This window comes from Leopardus geoffroyi, chromosome C1, assembly GCF_018350155.1.
Source record: "Leopardus geoffroyi isolate Oge1 chromosome C1, O.geoffroyi_Oge1_pat1.0, whole genome shotgun sequence".
Lineage (NCBI taxonomy): Eukaryota > Metazoa > Chordata > Mammalia > Carnivora > Felidae > Leopardus > Leopardus geoffroyi.
Window position 1 is genome coordinate 37435814 of NC_059328.1, and position 18746 is coordinate 37454559.

Below are 18746 nucleotides of genomic sequence, written 5' to 3' on the forward strand. Positions count from 1 at the left end.
GACATGTTTGGTTGAATTAGTCTGCAGTCTAAATTCAGTCTCCAAAACTGCTTAAGTGTCTTATCAGAGGCCTTAAATTAGATGTGGTAACAGAGGGGACGGAATTAGATTTTGCCTAAAAAGCCTCAGGTTCAGTTTTCATTGTTCAGACAGAGAGCTTCTTGTTTGGTGTGAAAATTACAGGGTTCCCAGTGATAATGGTATAGTTAATGAGGCTGTCAGTTAATTCACTAGCATTCTCAGTTTTTTCAATAATGTGCAATCTAAATTATACCCACACTCGCTTCTTGGGTGAGACATTGCAGGCTAATGTTAAACGGAGCACACTTGAAGTAGCATTGACAATTCCGTTCCTTAAAAGTTGACTCTAGTGAAGACTTTAAGTGGGTTTTTAGGCTATTTATTAAAATAACTAAAGTCCCAAATGTAGCCTATGGAAACAAAGGGAAACACAGAATCATTATGGCCATTTCTACATCTTGATTTTAACCCCGAATAGCAGCGCTGCAGGGAAACAGACACCGACCGGTCCTGGCTCCAGTGGGGAAGAGCACAGAGCAACCAGGCTGCTAACTAAAAACTGTTTTTATCAGATTATTACCTCAGAAGGCCCCAAACGAGCTGGAAAGTATTTAGAGATACAAAGTCCCCTTCTTTCCAGCTTCCATATCAAACTTTGATAGAAGAAAGTGACATCTAAGTTAACTTCAGCAGAAGAGCTTGATCTCTCAAGTGAATGAGGGCTTTTTCCTTTTAGATTTAGAAATACGAATTTTAAACTTAATTTTTTTTTTTTTAATTTTTTTTTTCAACGTTTATTTATTTTTGGGACAGAGAGAGACAGAGCATGAACAAGGGAGGGGCAGAGAGAGAGGGAGACACAGAATCGGAAACAGGCTCCAGGCTCTGAGCCATCAGCCCAGAGCCCGACGCGGGGCTCGAACTCACGGACCGCGAGATCGTGACCTGGCTGAAGTCGGACGCTTAACCGACTGCGCCACCCAGGCGCCCCTAAACTTAATTTTTAAGAAGGTGGGAGGAAAAAAGAAGCAACCCTAACAACTTGGATGGATCTCAAGGACATTAAGCTGAGTGAAGACTAATTTCATCAAGTTACACACCGTGATGCCACATTTATATTAACATCCTCAAAATGACAACACTGGACTGATGGAGAACAGACCACTGGTTGTCAAGGATTTGGGCTGGAGGCGGGTATATTTTAAAAGCATAGCACTATGGAGTTTCTTTGCTGTGATGAATCAGTTTTGTATGCTGATTGTAGTGGTGCTGAATCAAATCTATAACAAGGGACAAAATTTCATAGAGTTATACACCAAAAAGTAAATAAATGAGTGCGTGTAGAAACCTGTGCAACCCAAAAGGTCTGTGGTTTAGTTACTAATATTGTACCCAATGTCAATTTCTTGGTTTTGATCATTTGCTATGGCTATGTAAGATACTATCATTGGGGGGTCACTGGCTAAAGGGTACACCAGAATTCTCTGCTATTATTTTTATAATTTTGGGGGAGTCTAAAAAGTTTTTTTTTTTTTTTAACAAGTGTAGAAAGAAGGATACGTTATAGCAGAGTACAAAGGAAAACAGTAAATCTGAACATTTTTATTAAGTTCTACTAAAAAATATTAAAACACGTGAAATACTCAAAGTCTGTAAAACACACTCATACTCAGTAATTTTCTTATTTTGTGATAGCTAGTGCTATAATGTTGAAAATGTTACATAACATCAACCTACCAGACTGCAAGAGTTTTACTTCCACAGAATTCGACAAATATGCATCCTAATTAAGAGGACATATATACTTGTTGTGTAAAAGATCTTCAAGTTATTTTTAAAAATAAAACTTTCCCCTTAAATTCAATAAGGGTGGGTTTAGTTAATTTAGTGAGGGTCATGATAAGTCTATCTCATGTTCTTTTAGGTGATAGTGGGTAGACGCAGAGATGCAACATGCTAGGAAAATGGACTTACTTTTCACAAAGAACAGTTCAGATTTAGAGCTGGATACTACCCGTATACGTAAATTTGTTTAAATGACTGGTCTCGGGATTTTTTTTAAAAAGTCGCAGTGATGCTGAACGGCTCTATTTGAACAGAGAACCTCACCTCCCACCAGTCAGCCATCTCCCAGACCATCAGGTTGCTTGTTCGGCTCTTTGCCATCAGCTGCTGCCAAGAAACAGAGCGGCCCTGAGAATGCTTAGGGATCCCCAAACCACCAAGCGGCTCTGGCTTCCCTAAGTCTCTTTGGGAGACACCCCATCCTCACATCAGGAGGGTGGTGAGTTTAAGGTTCAAAATAGTTTTGGCAACTGTCTGAGCCGCTTTACATCTAAGAAGGTGCCTACTGAATTCATACTGTTCATCTGCTTTAAAGTTTCAGGTTTTAAACTTTCAGGAAGAATTGGAGAGTCCCTTTCATTTTCTTTCTCAGGATGTTGGGTAAACTCTGCTTTTCCAGTTCGGAGGTTCACTGCAGGACTTGGTTTAAAGTTTTTTAATAAGAAAGCTGGGTTTTCATTCAATTGCTGCATTGCTTTTGGCCGCACAACTTCATTTGTAATATTTCTCAGTACTGGCATATCTGTGTGGGTGCTCACGGGTTCACAGTTGTGACAATTAATTATTTCACAGGTGTTCCTAGAGGGCTCTTTCTGACAGTCTAGTTGCTCAGGTGTGGATGTAAGGTTTTGATTCAGTAAATGTTCACTCTTGCCCTCTGTATGGTTTGGAGGCTCCTCTTCATCTTCACTGTTGTCACTGCTTTGAATGAGTCCGTATCTCTTCATATATTTTTTGGTTGCAAATGACATGTTGTTTGGTGAAATTAAACTAAGCCCCACTGTGCTTCTGTCTGTATTAATGTGTAGAAGACTAAAAGATGAGTCACAGTTATTTTGGTTTGATCGACTGAGGGATAGTTGTGACAGCTGATTTTCATTTAAATATTTCAGAGCTATAGCATTCGCCTCCATGCTCAAATCCACGCCGTTGGGGCTTAAGCCACTCATACCAACATTAGCAAATGACATGTAGTTTAATCCAGAAATCACTGCTTCGGGGCTGATGCATGCCAACACACTGAAAGACACAATGGAGCAGGCCATCATTTATCTTATTTTGAGTACTAAATGCTGTTATTCTAAATGTGTTCCATTCTAAGAAAGCAACAAAAGGTTTCCAGCTTCAAGACTCACGGTGCTTTTTTATCTGAATGTGCAAACATCTAAGTCTTAATGATCCAGGTACATTCAAGAGATAAATATGGTAAACTAGAAGGTAATCCATGATTCAAAGACTAAAAGTGGACCACAAACTAGTTCTCCTAAATTTATACATCAGTCATGATTTTAAGAACAAATACAATGCCCCCAAATGTAAAAGCCATTCAATTTTGGTAAAAATAAATAAATAAATAAATAAATAAATAAATAAATAAAATCAAACAGAGCAAATATCTGATAATGTAACATTTACAAGCTTTGGTGAGTAGCTCAGAATATGAAATTGTCCGTAGTTGAAGAGACTCCATTTGTAATGAGTGAAAAACATCAACCAGTCTCTGGATATGGGCTACTGTATGTATCTCTGTATACACTAATTTTCTTTCATTAGATATAATCCTCAACTTACTTTTGGTTGGTGTCATCTCATTAATATTAACTAACTGACTTGCCTTTTTCTTTTATATCATAAATACAATAATAATAGCTGCTAATTTTTACTGATGCCTGATTATGTGCCAGGCACACTCAGTATCTCATTTAATCCTCACAGAAACCTTTCTAGGAGGTATCTTGCCTTTCAAATATTCCAACCTCATTGTACACTCTATACAACACTTCACATTTACATCATTTATTGGCATTCCATATATTTAACTCACATTTCTTTTTTTTTCTCTTAACTTTTTAATGTTTATTTGAGAGCGCACAAGCGTGAGCGGGTGAGAGGCAGAGAGAGGCAGAGAATCGGAAGCAGTCTGTGCTATCAGTGCAAAGCCTGACGTGGGGCTTGAACTCATGAACTGAGATCATGACCTGAGCTGAGGTTGGTCACTTGACCAACTGAGCCACCCAGGTGCCCCTCTTTTTTTTCTTTTTTAAATGTTTATTTTTGGGAGAGAAAGAGAGAACACGAGAGGGAGAGGTGCAGAGGTGGGTGGGGCACAGAGGATCTGAAGTGGGCTCTGCACTGACAGCAGAGAGCCCAATGAGGGGCTCGAACTCACGAACTTTGAGATCATGTCCTGAGCTGACCTGGACGTTCAATGGACTGAGCCACCCAGGCACCCCTAATTCACATTTCTTATTTATCATCTAGCTCCTTCATGAAAGCCCATGAGGGCACGTATTTTTAAATCCACCACCTCATGTCAATATCCTTGGTGCCTAAACAGTGTCTGGCACATAGTAGGCACTTACTGAATATTTACTGTATGAATTAAAGAACTAAGTACTATTATCTTTATTTTATAGCTGAAAACACTAAGGAATAGGGATTTTTTTTTTTTTTTTTACTAATTTGCCTAAGCTGAACAGCTAAGAATTGAAAAGCTGAGCCCAGGTCGCCTTATTCTCTAGGGCTCTACCACCCCTGTGTTTCACTATTATTTTGGTATCAGTTTTTCTGTTCCCTAAAAATTAGAGTCTTTTGTGTACTGTTTGTTGTGGTAAACATTATATTCTACTCAAATACACTGTAATTTTGCATATCACCCGATGAAGAAATTCAGTTGTTTTATATGTGCCAGCCACTGTCTGCATCCCTACCCCCATAAAACCCAAATAATGAGCAGGTATTTTCATTCTGAGAAGTATCTGAAATTTTGAAGAAGCTATTTTCAACCATTAATATTCCTGAAACCAATGATATCATCATCAAACAATGAAACAGTGTGCTCAATAATGTTGGTCTTTAAAACCACCTTATAATTTTCCCTTAATCTTCTTGGTACTTAGGTACTTAATACGATGGAAGAGACACCAATATATCTAGACATTATTCTTTTATGAAATGTTCACAGTGATAATATTTTCTTTTTTTTTTTTTTTTTTAAACATTTTTTTTCAACGTTTATTTATTTTTGGGACAGAGAGAGACACAGCATGAACGGGGGAAGGGCAGAGAGAGAGGGAGACACAGAATTGGAAACAGGCTCCAGGCTCTGAGCCATCAGCCCAGAGCCCGACGCGGGGCTCGAACTCACGGACCGCGAGATCGTGACCTGGCTGAAGTCGGACGCTTAACCGACTGCGCCACCCAGGCGCCCCAATAATATTTTCTAAATATAAAATCTTTTCTACTTTCTTTGCCTATTTCTTCAAAATTATAAGCAATTTGCATATTAAATCAGAAGACCTGTACATGTTAAAAAATATATATCTCTAGAGATAATATTAATGTAAATAAATTAAAACTTCTAATTCAAAATGCTAAATATTTAGAAAAAGTAGGTCTAATTTGAGTTACATCTTCTTTTATTATAGAATAGCTAAAGAATCTATATACATCCACAAACCAGTCACTATCAGTTTAGAAGGTTCTTCAAGTTTCGTTGTGTAACACAGCTAGCTAATTTCAATTAGGGGTTAGGGGAAACAACACTACTTTGAAAACAAAACAGATCAATAAGGCTCAAAACGAATGCATATAAACACTAGGGTAATTAAAGATGAGGAACAACAGGAGGCCACTCACTAATCAAATCCTAACAGCCTTGAGCACAAATATACTATGTTAGCATCTCATTAGATGGACAGTCTCAGAAGGATGATGAGAGTCCATTTATGCTTCTATAGGAGAGTCCCAGGCCAACAACTATTCCAAAATTACAAAAATTATTCCAACTTATTTAAAGATGAAAACTAACTTTGACTTTATTGTTCTGTTTGAATACCAATTAGTAAACTCCTACTTATCCTACACTGGGTTTTCAACTAATAAGTAGAAAGGAAGGAAGCGACTAAAGAGACCGCTTAAGATCTGTTTTGAATTTGAAAGGAATTGGAAATATGCCTGCAGAGGCTGCTGCCAGACCTCAAACCACCATCTCCATCTTCCCTACAATTTCTAGGGGTAAACTTGTTTAGCACCTTTTTTCATTGCTCTCCTGCCTTTGGACCCTCCTAATCTCTGCAGTTCTGAACCTGGAAAGCAGAAAGGAAATCTTCCTTCCCTTGTCTCAGTTACTCATCTGGTGGGAGGATCTGCTTCCGAAGTCTGTACATGAAATGAGTTCTCACATAGGTACAATGACAAAGAATAGGTGGTTTATAAACTAGGGGAACAGTGTAGATTGTAAGAATTATAAAGAGTACTTTCCTGGATTACTAAACTACAATTTGTAACACTATTTCCATAGGAAAATGTACCTTAAATTCTAAACGCCTGCCTTATGAACTTTTAAGCATACCAGTTATATTATACTCATAGATGTTAAAAGGTAACAAGGCCACAAATACGGACAGTAAGTACCGAAGAGGTGCTAAAAATAAAGCATTCACTGTATGCTTCAATAATGACCCAAACAGATGGGATTTCACTAATTCAGCAAATGACTCATGGAAGACCCACCAAGTGTGATAGAAGCAATGAAGATTCAGAGATATATACTACTCATGATCTTGCTGGAAAACCTATCACAAGAATAGGCTATAGAATAGGATATATTAGGAACAAGGTAGTCTGAGTAAAAACATCAATATTCTGGTGAGGGGCCCAGGAAAGCTTGACAAAGGAGCTGCCATCGGAGTTCAGCCTTGAAGGATAAGAGGATTCTGGCAGGCAGAAAGGTGAAAAAGAATATCCCAGGTGAAAGTAACAGTGAGGAACCTTGCAAATCCCAATGGTGGGTAAGCTGGAAGGCTGGCAGACAGTGGTAGGAGATTATACTAAAAAAAATAAGTTTGGGGCACCTGGGTGGCTCAGTTGGTTAAGCGTCCTTCGGTTTAGGTCATGATCTCATGGTTCAGGAGTTCGAACCCCAAGTCAGGCTCTATACTGACAGTTGGGAACCTGGAGCCTGCTTCAGATTCTGTGTCTCCCTCTCTCTCTGCCCCTCACCTACTTGTGCTCTCTCTCTCTCAAAAATAAACATTAAACAACAACAAAGTTGTTAAAAAACAGAACAGTTTAAGACAAAAAACAATATGAATTAATTAATTAGGCTTTACATTCTTTCAGCCTAAGATTAATGACAAACAAAATCTCACTTCTTTGTGTTGGAGAAACAGTTTCAGTGTGGTTTCATTTTTAATCATAATAATATGCAGAAGCCATTAATAATCAATAAAATATAAATTAAATAGTTTAGGGGCGCCTGGGTGGCTTAGTCGGTTAAGCGTCCGACTTCGACTCAGGTCACGATCTCACGGTCCGTGAGTTCGAGCCCTGCGTCAGGCTCTGGGCTGATGGCTCGGAGCCTGGAGCCTGCTTCCAATTCTGTGTCTCCCTCTCTCTCTGCCCCTCCCCCTTTCATGGTCTGTCTCTCTCTGTCTCAAGAATAAATAAATAAACGTTAAAAAAAAAAAAAAGAATAGTTTAATATATTTTTGGTCTAAATTAGCACACATGTTCAAAAGGACAATTTTAATATAGGGCAATTATAATACAGTATGAAAATACTGCTGTTAGGTACCTCTCCTATGTGTTTCTACAACATACTATATATATCCTTCCTTTTCATAGGCGGTAACAGAATATATCATAGTTGACTATTTATGTGTCTTTTCCACTGCACAATGGGCTCTGTGAGGGCAAAGATGTCTTCAACAGGTTATCTTGTATACCATGATGTCTCTCAGAGCTGGCTCAAAATAGAAGCTCAATATGTATTTATTGAAGTAAAATGAATGAAAGTATTGGCGAAATAATACATATAGCTGGTAAGACTATAAAACCTTCTCTTTCAGAAAGCAATGTCACAACAGCTTTAAAATTTTCCTACCCTTTGACTTAGTCTTTCCATTTCTGAGACTGTAAGACAATAATCCTAAAACTAAAAAAAAAAAAATGCAATCTTTGCAACAAGATGTTCATTACAGCAACATTTCAAAAGGGGCACCTGGGTGGCTCAGTCGGTTAAGCGCCTGACTTTGACTAAGGTCATGATCTCACCGTTTGTGAGTTTGAGCCCTGCACTGGGCTCTCAGGCTCTCTGCTGAGCAGGAGCTCACTCTGTCTTCCTTTCTCTGCCCCTCCCTGAGCTCTCTCTCCCTCTCTCTCTCAAAAATAAATAAACATTAAAAAATTATGTAGCAAGAAATTGGGGCACCTGACTGGCTAGCTGGGAGAGCTTGTGACTTTTCATCTCAGGGTTGTAAATTCAAGCCTCACGTCAGGTGCCAAGATTACTTAAAAATCTTTTTTTCGTTAAATGTCTGATTATTTTTTAGAGAGAGAGCGCAAGCAGGGGAGAGGTATAGACAGGGGAAGATAGAAGATCCGAAGTAGGCTCTGCGCTGACAGCGAAGAGCCCGATGTGGGGCTCAAACCCATGAACCACGAGATCATGACCTGAGCCAAAGTTGGACACTCAACCGACTCAGCCACCCAGGCACCCCCCAAATAAAAATCTTTTTTTAAAAAAATTAAAATTTAAAAAAATAAAATAGAAATTGAAGCCAACTTGACAAGTTCTTTTCTGTTCTGACAAAAGGGAAGGGTTAGGTAAACAAATGCTATATATCCCACTTAATGGATTAGGATATATCCCCATTAAAGATGATGGTTAGTAAGAGTTACAACAGTTTGGAAAACATGCTTATTTCCCAGTGTAAAGCCAAAAAGAATTTGGTTTTTTTTTTGGTAGACACAACACGGTCAAAACACAAAGTAGCAAACTATACACCACCATCAGACCTCACCAAAAAATTAAATGAGCAAGAGAGCAAAACAGTAATAAAACAAAACAAAAAACAAACTATGGACTTTGGAATTAGAGAGAGTAGGTTTAAAATCACAGGTATGGGGGCCTTGATCAAATTGGTACTTAATTTCCTTATCTATAAAACAGGAATAATAATAGTGTCTACTATATAGATCACGAAGGGTTAAATGAAAAATACTGCATAAAAATTCAGCACAGTTCCTGACACACTATGAACGCTCAATAAATGGTTGCTGTTAAAAATTATTTTAGAGGGGGGAAAAAATTAGAGCGGTACCTCAGTCAGTTAGTTGAGCATCCAACTTCGGCTCAGGTCATGATCTCACAGTTCGTGAGTTCGAGCCCTGCATCGGGCTCTGTCCTGACAGCATGGAGCCCACTTCAGATTCTATCTCCCTCTCTCTCTGCCCCTCCCCAGCTTACACACTCTCTCTCTCTCTCTCAAAAATAAGTAACATTTTTAAAAAATTAAAAAAAAAAAAGAAATTCTCCAGAATTAAAAAATTATTTTAGAAAAAGAAAAGGAAACACAAAGGCAAAGTTTTAAAAATAAATGAGTTTGATTGGGATGAATATGGTTTTTCTACATTTTACAAAATAAGTTTATATTACTTTGACAATGAAAACAAATATCAAGTTCTATTTCCAAAGTTCTACAATATTTTATACAACGTATACCATATAATAAAATCTAAAAGATTTTTTTCACATAAAGATATAACTATGTTACTTACCCCTCTATGGAAATACCTAATTTAACATATTGCTTCGAACCAAAAAACAATTTTTTTCATATTGGCTTTCACTTCCTTGAGAAAATTATGTTATATGAAATTAAAATCCCATCTATGAACGTATATCTATGAGTTTTTCACCTGGTAATCAAATTTTAAAAATGGGCATAGCCCACAGTATTAAAATTCATAAAGAAAAATGTTAAAATTGTATATATAGTAAAATTGCAACTGTTTCTTTTTTTAATTTAATTTTTATTTATTTTTTTTAACGTTGGAATCATACTGAAAATGCTTTATTTATTTATTTATTTATTTATTTTTCAATATATGAAATTTATTGTCAAATTGGTTTCCATACAACACCCAGTGCTCACCCCGAAAGGTGCCCTCCTCAATACCCATCACCCACCCACCCCTCCCTCCCAGCCCCCTAATTTTTATTTTTTGAGAAAGAGAGAGAGTGAGTGCAAGTAGGAGAGGAACAGAAGGAGAGGGAGGGAGAGAATCTAAAGCAGGCTCCATGCTCAGCGTGGAGCCCGATACGGGGCTTGACCTTCCGAACCCTGGGATCATGACCTGAGCTGAAATCAAGAGTCAGACACTCAACCAGCTGGGCCACCCAGGTGCCCCTGCAACTGTTTCTTAAAAAACTGATTTTCTTTGGATGTTATTAGTTCAAATGACATTCTCTTCATTTTCTAAAATGCCAACCCTGAGCATATATAATTTTTATAGTATAGATTTACAATGTAAATTGTTATGTAAATGAAGAACAGAACAATCTTGATAAAACAATGACTACCCCACAATGGTAAATCAAAAGGCTCTACTTTCCATTTCATTCTAAGCATCTAAAAAACAAATCAAGTTCATTATATGATGAAAATTTATTAATTCCACTGTTTTACTGTAAAGACATTAAAACTGGGTAACTACTACGAAGAAATAATTACCTAAAAACTACTCCCCAAAGGCACCACACCAAAACACAGTGTTCCACAGATAGCAGGATAATTTGTATATTCCAACAGACGTTATACAGCCTCTGTCTTACAGTATTGAGATAAAACCTTCAAAAATGCTAGCCTTACTCTCTTATACTGTTGGTAGGAACATAAACTGGTACAACTCATTTGGTGGGTAATGGCAACAACTACCAAAACTTTAAATGCATATATCCTCTGATCCTGCCTACTTCTAAGAGTTGATCCTACAAAGATATTTGTATCAGCTCCTGTAGAAAGATGTTTACTTAGCATTGTTTGAGATAAGAAATAAGAGATTCAGTCTAAGTCCATTAACAGAGGTCAGGTTCACTATATTGTGTGTACAACAGAGTATTATGCAGCTGTTTAAATGCATGAGAAAGAACTACATATACCTATAAAGAAAAGTATCTAAGACATAATGTTAAGCAAACAAAACAAAAACAGATTGCAACACTCTTCACACACATATACACCTGAATATGCACAACATTTTTGCAGAACACAAAAGAAACAGTTAAGAGGAGTCAAACTGAGGAATTTGGGGAGTGGGAGCTTTTACATTTTATCTGATATTCTTTGTATTATTTAATATTTTCTCTTTTTTATTTAATATTTTCTTAAAACATGAGACCATGCTACTTTTGCAACTATGAAACAAAAATAATTAACAAAAAACAGGCTAACCAGATTTTTATCCTTTTAAAAATAAGTATGTGATAAAGATCATCTTTGATGAAGAAGAATCTGAACAGAAAAATATGGCCAATTGTAATTGGTAAGCAATAAGGTTTGTATGACTAGACTGTTGAAAACCCATTTCTAGGGAAAGGAATGTTTTTGCCTTTTAGTCGACACAACTGCATAACCGAACGTCCAATAGGTGGTGCAGACCCTCGCACCTCCAGGAAGGCCTTCTAGACACCAACAATGAGTAAAGTCCATTTCTTTCTCCAAGCCTTCCAGAGCATTTTGTTGGCATCTTCCCCCAGGAGGGATTTATGTATATAAAACCTACTCTCCTACTAAAATGAAGACCCTAAAGGGTAGAGATGATCTCTTAGTCATCACACACATAGTAGGCCCTGAATTCATGACGCATCAATTGAATGGAGTGGCGAGCTTATACTTTTTCTCATGAGACCGCTGCAATACATCTACAATTTTGTTTGATCTTTTAAAACAAATTTTAAAGTTACCTGGCATGATCCACTTTATGTGCATTTTTATTCACTTTAGTGGGAGAATCAATTTTTACTCCAAGGTTTCTTAGTTGTTTAAGGGTTGCATTAAGAACACAATCTTTGTCTGCTGGCCCTGAATCACGTTTTTTTTTCTTTGTATGGTAAACATTTTGTGTTCTGGTACATTCATGGCTGATAATTACTGCTTTGGTGGACGGCTGCTCAGTTTCTTTGGAGGAGCTATTCAGTAGGTGGTTCACTTGACTCTGATGAAAAAAAATGTATTTGAAAAATCACTATTAACAATCTTAGGAAACAAAAGTGTAAATAGCAGCATAAGCAAGGCCAGGGAAAAGCGAAATAATATCTTGCCAAATTCTATAAAGAAGCAAATATATTTGGAAATTTTTTATACTATGGGGTTTTTATAAAGGAAGCCCATCTTAACAAATGATTTCATCAGGCTCTGAGGAAATTTAGAACATCTGTTCAGAACTTGTTCATTTTAAAACCAAATTTAAAATCATTTCAGTAATATTTCAAGTGTTTTCAAGGGTTTATAGTAGCTATAAATTAAAGTTCTAAATGATGCTTTCGTTTGAAAAATGGTAATGTTTCAGGCACCTGGATGGTTCAGCTGGTTAAACATCTGATTTTGGCTCAGGTCATGATCTCACGGTTTGTGAGTTCAAGTCCTGCATTGGGTGAGCTCAAGCCCCACTTTGGGTGAACACGAGCCCCACTTCGGGTGAGCCCTGCTTCTCTCTCCCCCCCACTCTCTATGCCCCTCGCTCACTTGTGTACACACACACTCTCTCTCTCTCTCAAGAAAGGAAAATGGTAATGTTTCAGAGTTATAAATTAGATCTTTATGTTCAGAATCTGACTCTTCTCCTTTCTCCCTTTGAATGAGAATGACCTGTGATACTATCTCTGCCTTCCTGGCATTAGAGTACATTTCATTCGCTGAGCCACAGCTGCTAGCACCAGTATAGGACCCCGCAGGCAAATAACAATTATGTGTTCATTGATGGGTACTTAGGGCCCTATGAAGCATGAGACATCCAGTGTTCCAAAGTCTACAGTTTGGATGGAAGTGACAGCCAGGGTCATTCAACCTTCAAGTCTCAGTTTATATTCCAACTTTTCCAAGACGACTAGGTGACTATTTCCTCCAACCAGAATTATCCCTTTTTAGTCCATGCTGCCTTTGTTTATAGCACTTCTCGGCCTGTCCTATAATTGCTTGCTACTAGTATCCATGTGCTATTTCCCCTAGATTCTCACGAGCAGAGACTACCATATTCATCTTTATATTATTCTCTTTACTTAGTTTATTTCTTAGACTAAGCTAAATATTCTATAAAAATCTGCTTACCTGAACTCAGTAAATATTATCATCAATATTCTCCTACTTTTCAACTTTCAAACTTCCTGCAAATTGTTGCTTGTTTTTTCTGGTACTAGCTTAGTTTGAATTTGGCATAATATCAACACTTCTGTTTTAAAATCAGGTTCCATTCCACCCCCCCCACCCCCCGCCACCTATCTAAGTATCTGATGACTGGCATGCTTATACTAAATTACTGAATTTAGGTTATCATAATCACGAAAAGCTAAAGGAAATAAATTATGTATCATTAATTTGGGGAAATCTTTTTATATCAAAGTCCCAATCAGTTTAAAGACAGGAAAGGCTTAACTAGTCTACTTTAAACTAAATAATCATCTCAGAAAAAATGAAATGCATTACATTTCTTACCAATAAATCCTGGTATATTTTCTGCCTGTCTGATGGTTGAGGAGGCAAGGGTTGTATTGCTTGCTCAGTTTTGGGTTCACCTGATGTTACAGGGTTGTTACTAGCACCCTCTGTTGGTCCACTCTGTAAGCACATGCTTATACTCTCTGCTGGCACAGAATTTGCAAGGAACACGGGCACATCAGGTTCTTTTCTCACACCTGGAGAAGAGCTGCTTGGAAGGATATATAAATAATGTAAGTGTTAGTTATCAAGACACCTTTAACATATATTTGAAGTGCAGTAACTTTGAAAGAAAGGGATAAGACTCAAGCAGCATTCTGGCTTGTATTTTCAGATCTCATCTTGATAAGGCTGTTTATGAACCAGATCATGACACCTTTTTAAGTCATGTTATTTATATTTATAATTTATATTTATATTATATATTTTTTTAAAGGGCAAACAACCTGCTGATTTCTCCTGAACTTGATACAAAGGAAATTTTCAGAGTATCTAAAAATTATAAATGTATCATTTCTTCACTTCAAGTTTTAAAATATAGTTAAGGGGTGCCTGGGTGACTCAATAGGTCAAGAGTCTGACTTCAGCTCAGGTCATGATCTCATGGTTTGTGAGTTTGAGCCCTGCGTCAGGCTCCGTGCTGACAGCTAGAAGCCTGGAGCCTGCTTCAGATTCTGTGTCTCCCTCTCTCTGCCCATCCCCTGCTCGTGCTGTCTCTCAAAAATAAAACAAACGTTAAAAAAAGAATTAAAATATAGTTAAGATTCCTGGCAAATGGAGAGTTCATAAGCTGCCATTTATAATCACATTATATATTTGGTAGTACTTCTTTTCTTCTTTATGCTGTTCTATATTTTTCAAATTTTCTACAATGAGCATTTATTACTTTCAAACTTAGCATATAAACACATATCTTTACATTTATTATGGAACACAATATTAAAAAAACATTTCTTGTAAGAACAATAATCTGTGGCTAAAGTAGAGAAATAATAAAATATCAGCTAGCAGAAAGCTTACTGTAGGCCAGGCACTGTTTCAAGTGCATTATCTTGTAAAATACTTACCATATACCAAAAACACATATAAGATAGTTACTACATATTATGCCCATTTGAAAGATGAGGAAATTAAGGCAGAGAGGTTAGATAACTGCCCAAAGTTATACCAAATATGAAGAAAATAAAACTCATACATAGTTTAATACCTAGAGATAACCACATTTTAGAGTACTTCCATTTATATATATATTTTTTTACAAGTAGTATTTTCTCTGAAAAACTGTACCATACCAAAGGCAGTTTGGAGGCAGCTTTTTAAAACCTAACATCAGGGGCGCCTGGGTGGCTCAGTCAGCTAAGTGTCCAACTTTGGCTTGGGTCATGATCTCGCAGTCTATGAGTTGGAGCCCCTCATCGGGCTCTGTGCTGACAGCTCAGAGCCTGGATCCCGCTTTGGATTCTGTGTTTCCCTCTCTCTCTGCCCCTCCCCTGATATTGCTCACACGCTCCCAATCTCTCTCACAAAAATAAACAAACATTAAAACAAAAATTAAAACTTAACAACATATCATAAGTATCTTTTCATTTCACCAAATATTCTTGAAAACAAGCTTTGTTACACAGTATTTTATTTTATAGGTATAGTATAATTCTTCTAACCATAAGTCTTCTTTAAAACTCAGCTTATTTCCAATTTTCCCCATATTGCTTAATTTTAACTTGATATGAAGTGCCTAGTACTCGTTTGGTACTTGATAAGCTCAGTAAATATTAGCTGAAATGAATATTTGTAAAATACCAGTTAAGTCATAATTCTAAGGGAAAAAATCCATAAATTTGACTACATGAAATAAAAATTTTTACATAGCAAAAAATATCAAACAAAATCAAAAGACAACTGACAAACTGGAAGAAAACATGCACAACATATACTACAAAGAGCTAACATCACTAATGTAGAAGAACACTTAAAAAATAAAGGGTGAAGGATCTGAGATTCTAGCAGAAATATGTGAGAGACGTAAACTTACAATTCACAAAGTTATCAAAATAAATCTTGACATGAAGAAGTGATCCAACTCATTCATAATTTTTAAAATGAAAATTAAAACTCCACCAGTATACCATTTATCACCTATCAGACTGGCAAAAAGTTTGTTTTAAATACGCCAACATTTTGTTGGCACAGCTCTGGGAAAATAGGTAGTCTCATACACTGCTGTTGAGACCACAAACTGGTACAATTTTCTGCAGGGAAACATGGTAATATTTAACAAAATTACATATGCACTTAACTGTGGATGCAGAAATCCCACTTCTAAAACAATTCAAAAATGCACATACCACTAGGTAATCACTATAGCAATACTTATAACTAAAAATTACTGGAAACAGTCAAAATGTTCATAAGTAGATGTTTATTAAACTATGGTACATCCACATAGTGGAGTACTATATAGTTATATAAAAAAAGAAGATCACTAGGACTGATTTGTAGTAATTTCCAGTATATACTATTAAGAGGGAAAAAAGCTCAAAAAATACCTATGGTACGCTACCTTTCTACACTTCACATAAGAAAGAAGTATAATAAGAAAATAAAGACACAGGGGAGCCTTGGGTGGCTTAGCTGGTTGAGCATCTGACTCTTGGTTTTGGCTCAGGTCATGGTCTCAGGGTCATGAGATCGAGTCCCATATTGGGCTCTGCACTGAGCATGGAGCCTGCCTGCATAAGATTCTCTCTCTCCCTCTCCCTCTGTCCCTCCCCTGCTCACACACACGCTCTCTCTCTTTGAAAAAAGTAAAAAGAGAAAAAGAAAACATAGACATGCATGCTCATTTGTGCAAAAGAAATACAGGAAACCTGGGTGGCTCAGTTGGTTGGTTGAGTGTCCAACTTAGGCTCAGGTCATGACCTCACAATTTGTGAGTTCGAGGCCCACGTCGGGCTCTGTGCTGACAGCTCGGAGCCTAGAGCCTGCTTCAGATTCTGTGTCTCCCCCACTCTCTCTCTGCCCCTCCCCTGCTTGCGCTCTCTTTATGTCTCTCAAAAATAAACGTTTAAAAAAAAATACAGGAAAGGTAAGCCAGTAACTAAAGAGATTGGTTATCTAAAGGAGATAGATGAGTGGGAAAGGGGGTAGGAAAAAGGGAGATTTCGGAACAGGATGGCAGGAATGAGAAGGGAGCAACACTCCTTTGAGTATATGCCTTTTTATGTAGTTTGGTCTGTTAAAACTACAGTAAGTTTCAGGTACCAAAAAAACCACAAATAAAATCAACCAGAATACGGAGGGACCCCCAAGTGGAACAAACAGTAACGAATCAACCTAAAGATATTACAAACAAATAACCACATAAGGAAGTGTAGAAGAAAATAACCTACCTAAATAACTATGGAAAGAGGTATTTCATTGGATACTGTAGGGTTAAAGGTAAAAACAATTATAAAGAAATATACTCTAGTAAATCCATTTCAGAATTCTTAAGCAATTCCAAAACTACTTTATGTGTACACTAGAACTAAACAAATAAGTATAGTGTACATGAAAGCCAGGTTTCTCACTGTTAGGAAAAGAAGGTATAAATAAGAAAAAGGGATGTGTTGGACTGGACTCAGGATTGGTATGAAGTCAAGGATTTTCAAATATAGATAGATACATATAGAAATAAATATGGGGTGGGGGGGTGTATCCTAGATAGGAGGGCCTAGAAGCACAGATACAAAGTAGCAATGAGTACACCTAGTGCCCAGATCTTGACTTCTAAATATGTTCTCTGGTACCAGTGCTCCTGGTTTCTGTGTTTGAATCCAGGGTTGGGGCAGGGAAAATACAAGGTGGGCCTGGAACATCCTGTGGTGCCAAAAAATAAGAACATACGTGAAAAAGGATTGGGGCTTTTCCAGAATGTAACAGAAGCCAATCTAAAAGAATTTCCAAAGACCAGGGCACCTGGGTGTCTCAGTCGGTTGAGCATCTGACTCTTGATTTCAGTTCAGGTCATGATTTCCCACAGTTTGTTGAGATCAAGCCCCATATCTTGCTTGGGATTCCCTCTCCCTCTCTCTCTGCCCCTTCCCTGCTTGTGCCATGCATGCTCACTCTCCCTCTCAAAATTAATAAAATAAACACTTAAAAAAAAACATCTAAAAGAGTTTCCAAAAACCTAAACTGGAACAATTTGAGCAAATAAAAATAAATAATAATAGTTTGAATTATAACTCTTAGAATAAAAGTAATGCCCAGGAGTACACACTGACATAAACAAATGAATAAACACATAAGAAGAGAAGGAACAGCTTTTCCTTACAGAAGAAATCCAATTTACAAATGTAGAAGGAATGGGGCGCCTGGGTGGCTCATTTGGTTGGGCTTCCGACTTCGGCTCAGGTCATGATCTCAAGGTCCTTGAGTTCAAGCCCCGCCTCGGGCTCTGTGCTGACAGCCCGGAGCCCGGAGCCTGGAGCCTGGAGCCTGCTTTGGATTCTGTGTCTCCCTCTCTCTCTGCCCTCTCTCTCTGCCCCTCCCCCGCTCACACTCTGCCTCTCTCTGTCAAAAATGAATAAACGTTAAAAAACATTTTAAAGAAATGTAGATGTAATGAGGAAAATACAAAATCATCAGCAGGCAAATACTATGGTAATCATCGCTACAGGCAAAATCCATAGATGGATGCTAAAATCAGAGGGAGAAAGCTCAAGAAGTGAATATTTAGAGTCTCAATGTATTTTCCTTAAAGTATTTATTAACTACAAAGCGAAAAATTTTAACTTTGTAACAATAAAAACTAGCATACGTCACCTTAACTGGGGGTTCAAAGCTAATAACCTAAGCGACATCATGTAAGCCGCTGATATGATGCACCGAGAGGGCCATAACACCTCTTCTGTGGTAATCTTGCCAAACATACAAAAATTCATTTTGATCATGGGAAAGTATCAGACAAACCCAAATTAAGAGACACTATACAAAATAACTGACCAGTCCTCATCAAAAGTGTCAGGGTCATGAAACACAAGACTCAGGATCTGTCACAGATTGGATTAACAAGATGTAATTAATACACCAATGTGAAATCCTATACGGTTTCTTGGAAAAGGACATTATTGGAAAAACTGGTACAATTAAAATTTGCAATTTAGTATAGTATTATAC

The 18746-nt window shown here is 37.4% G+C and overlaps 1 protein-coding gene across 16 annotated transcripts in view; it reads right to left on the reverse strand.

The window, feature by feature from the left end:
• Positions 1 to 1603: 1603 nt before the first annotated feature.
• Positions 1604 to 18746, reverse strand: part of STIL (STIL centriolar assembly protein) — a 66093-nt gene continuing 48950 nt past the window's right edge. For 12 of the 16 annotated variants that reach the window (XM_045477285.1, XM_045477283.1, XM_045477272.1 and 9 more), the window contains 3 exons: positions 13584 to 13797; positions 11837 to 12087; positions 1604 to 3105 (listed from right to left, as the gene is read on the reverse strand). In XM_045477285.1, coding sequence (XP_045333241.1) covers positions 2319 to 3105; positions 11837 to 12087; positions 13584 to 13797 — 1252 coding nt within the window. In that variant the 3' untranslated portion in view covers positions 1604 to 2318. The remainder of the gene's footprint in view (positions 3106 to 11836; positions 12088 to 13583; positions 13798 to 18746) is intronic. The other 4 variants (XM_045477284.1, XM_045477279.1, XM_045477282.1 and 1 more) reach the window with 1 other exon arrangement.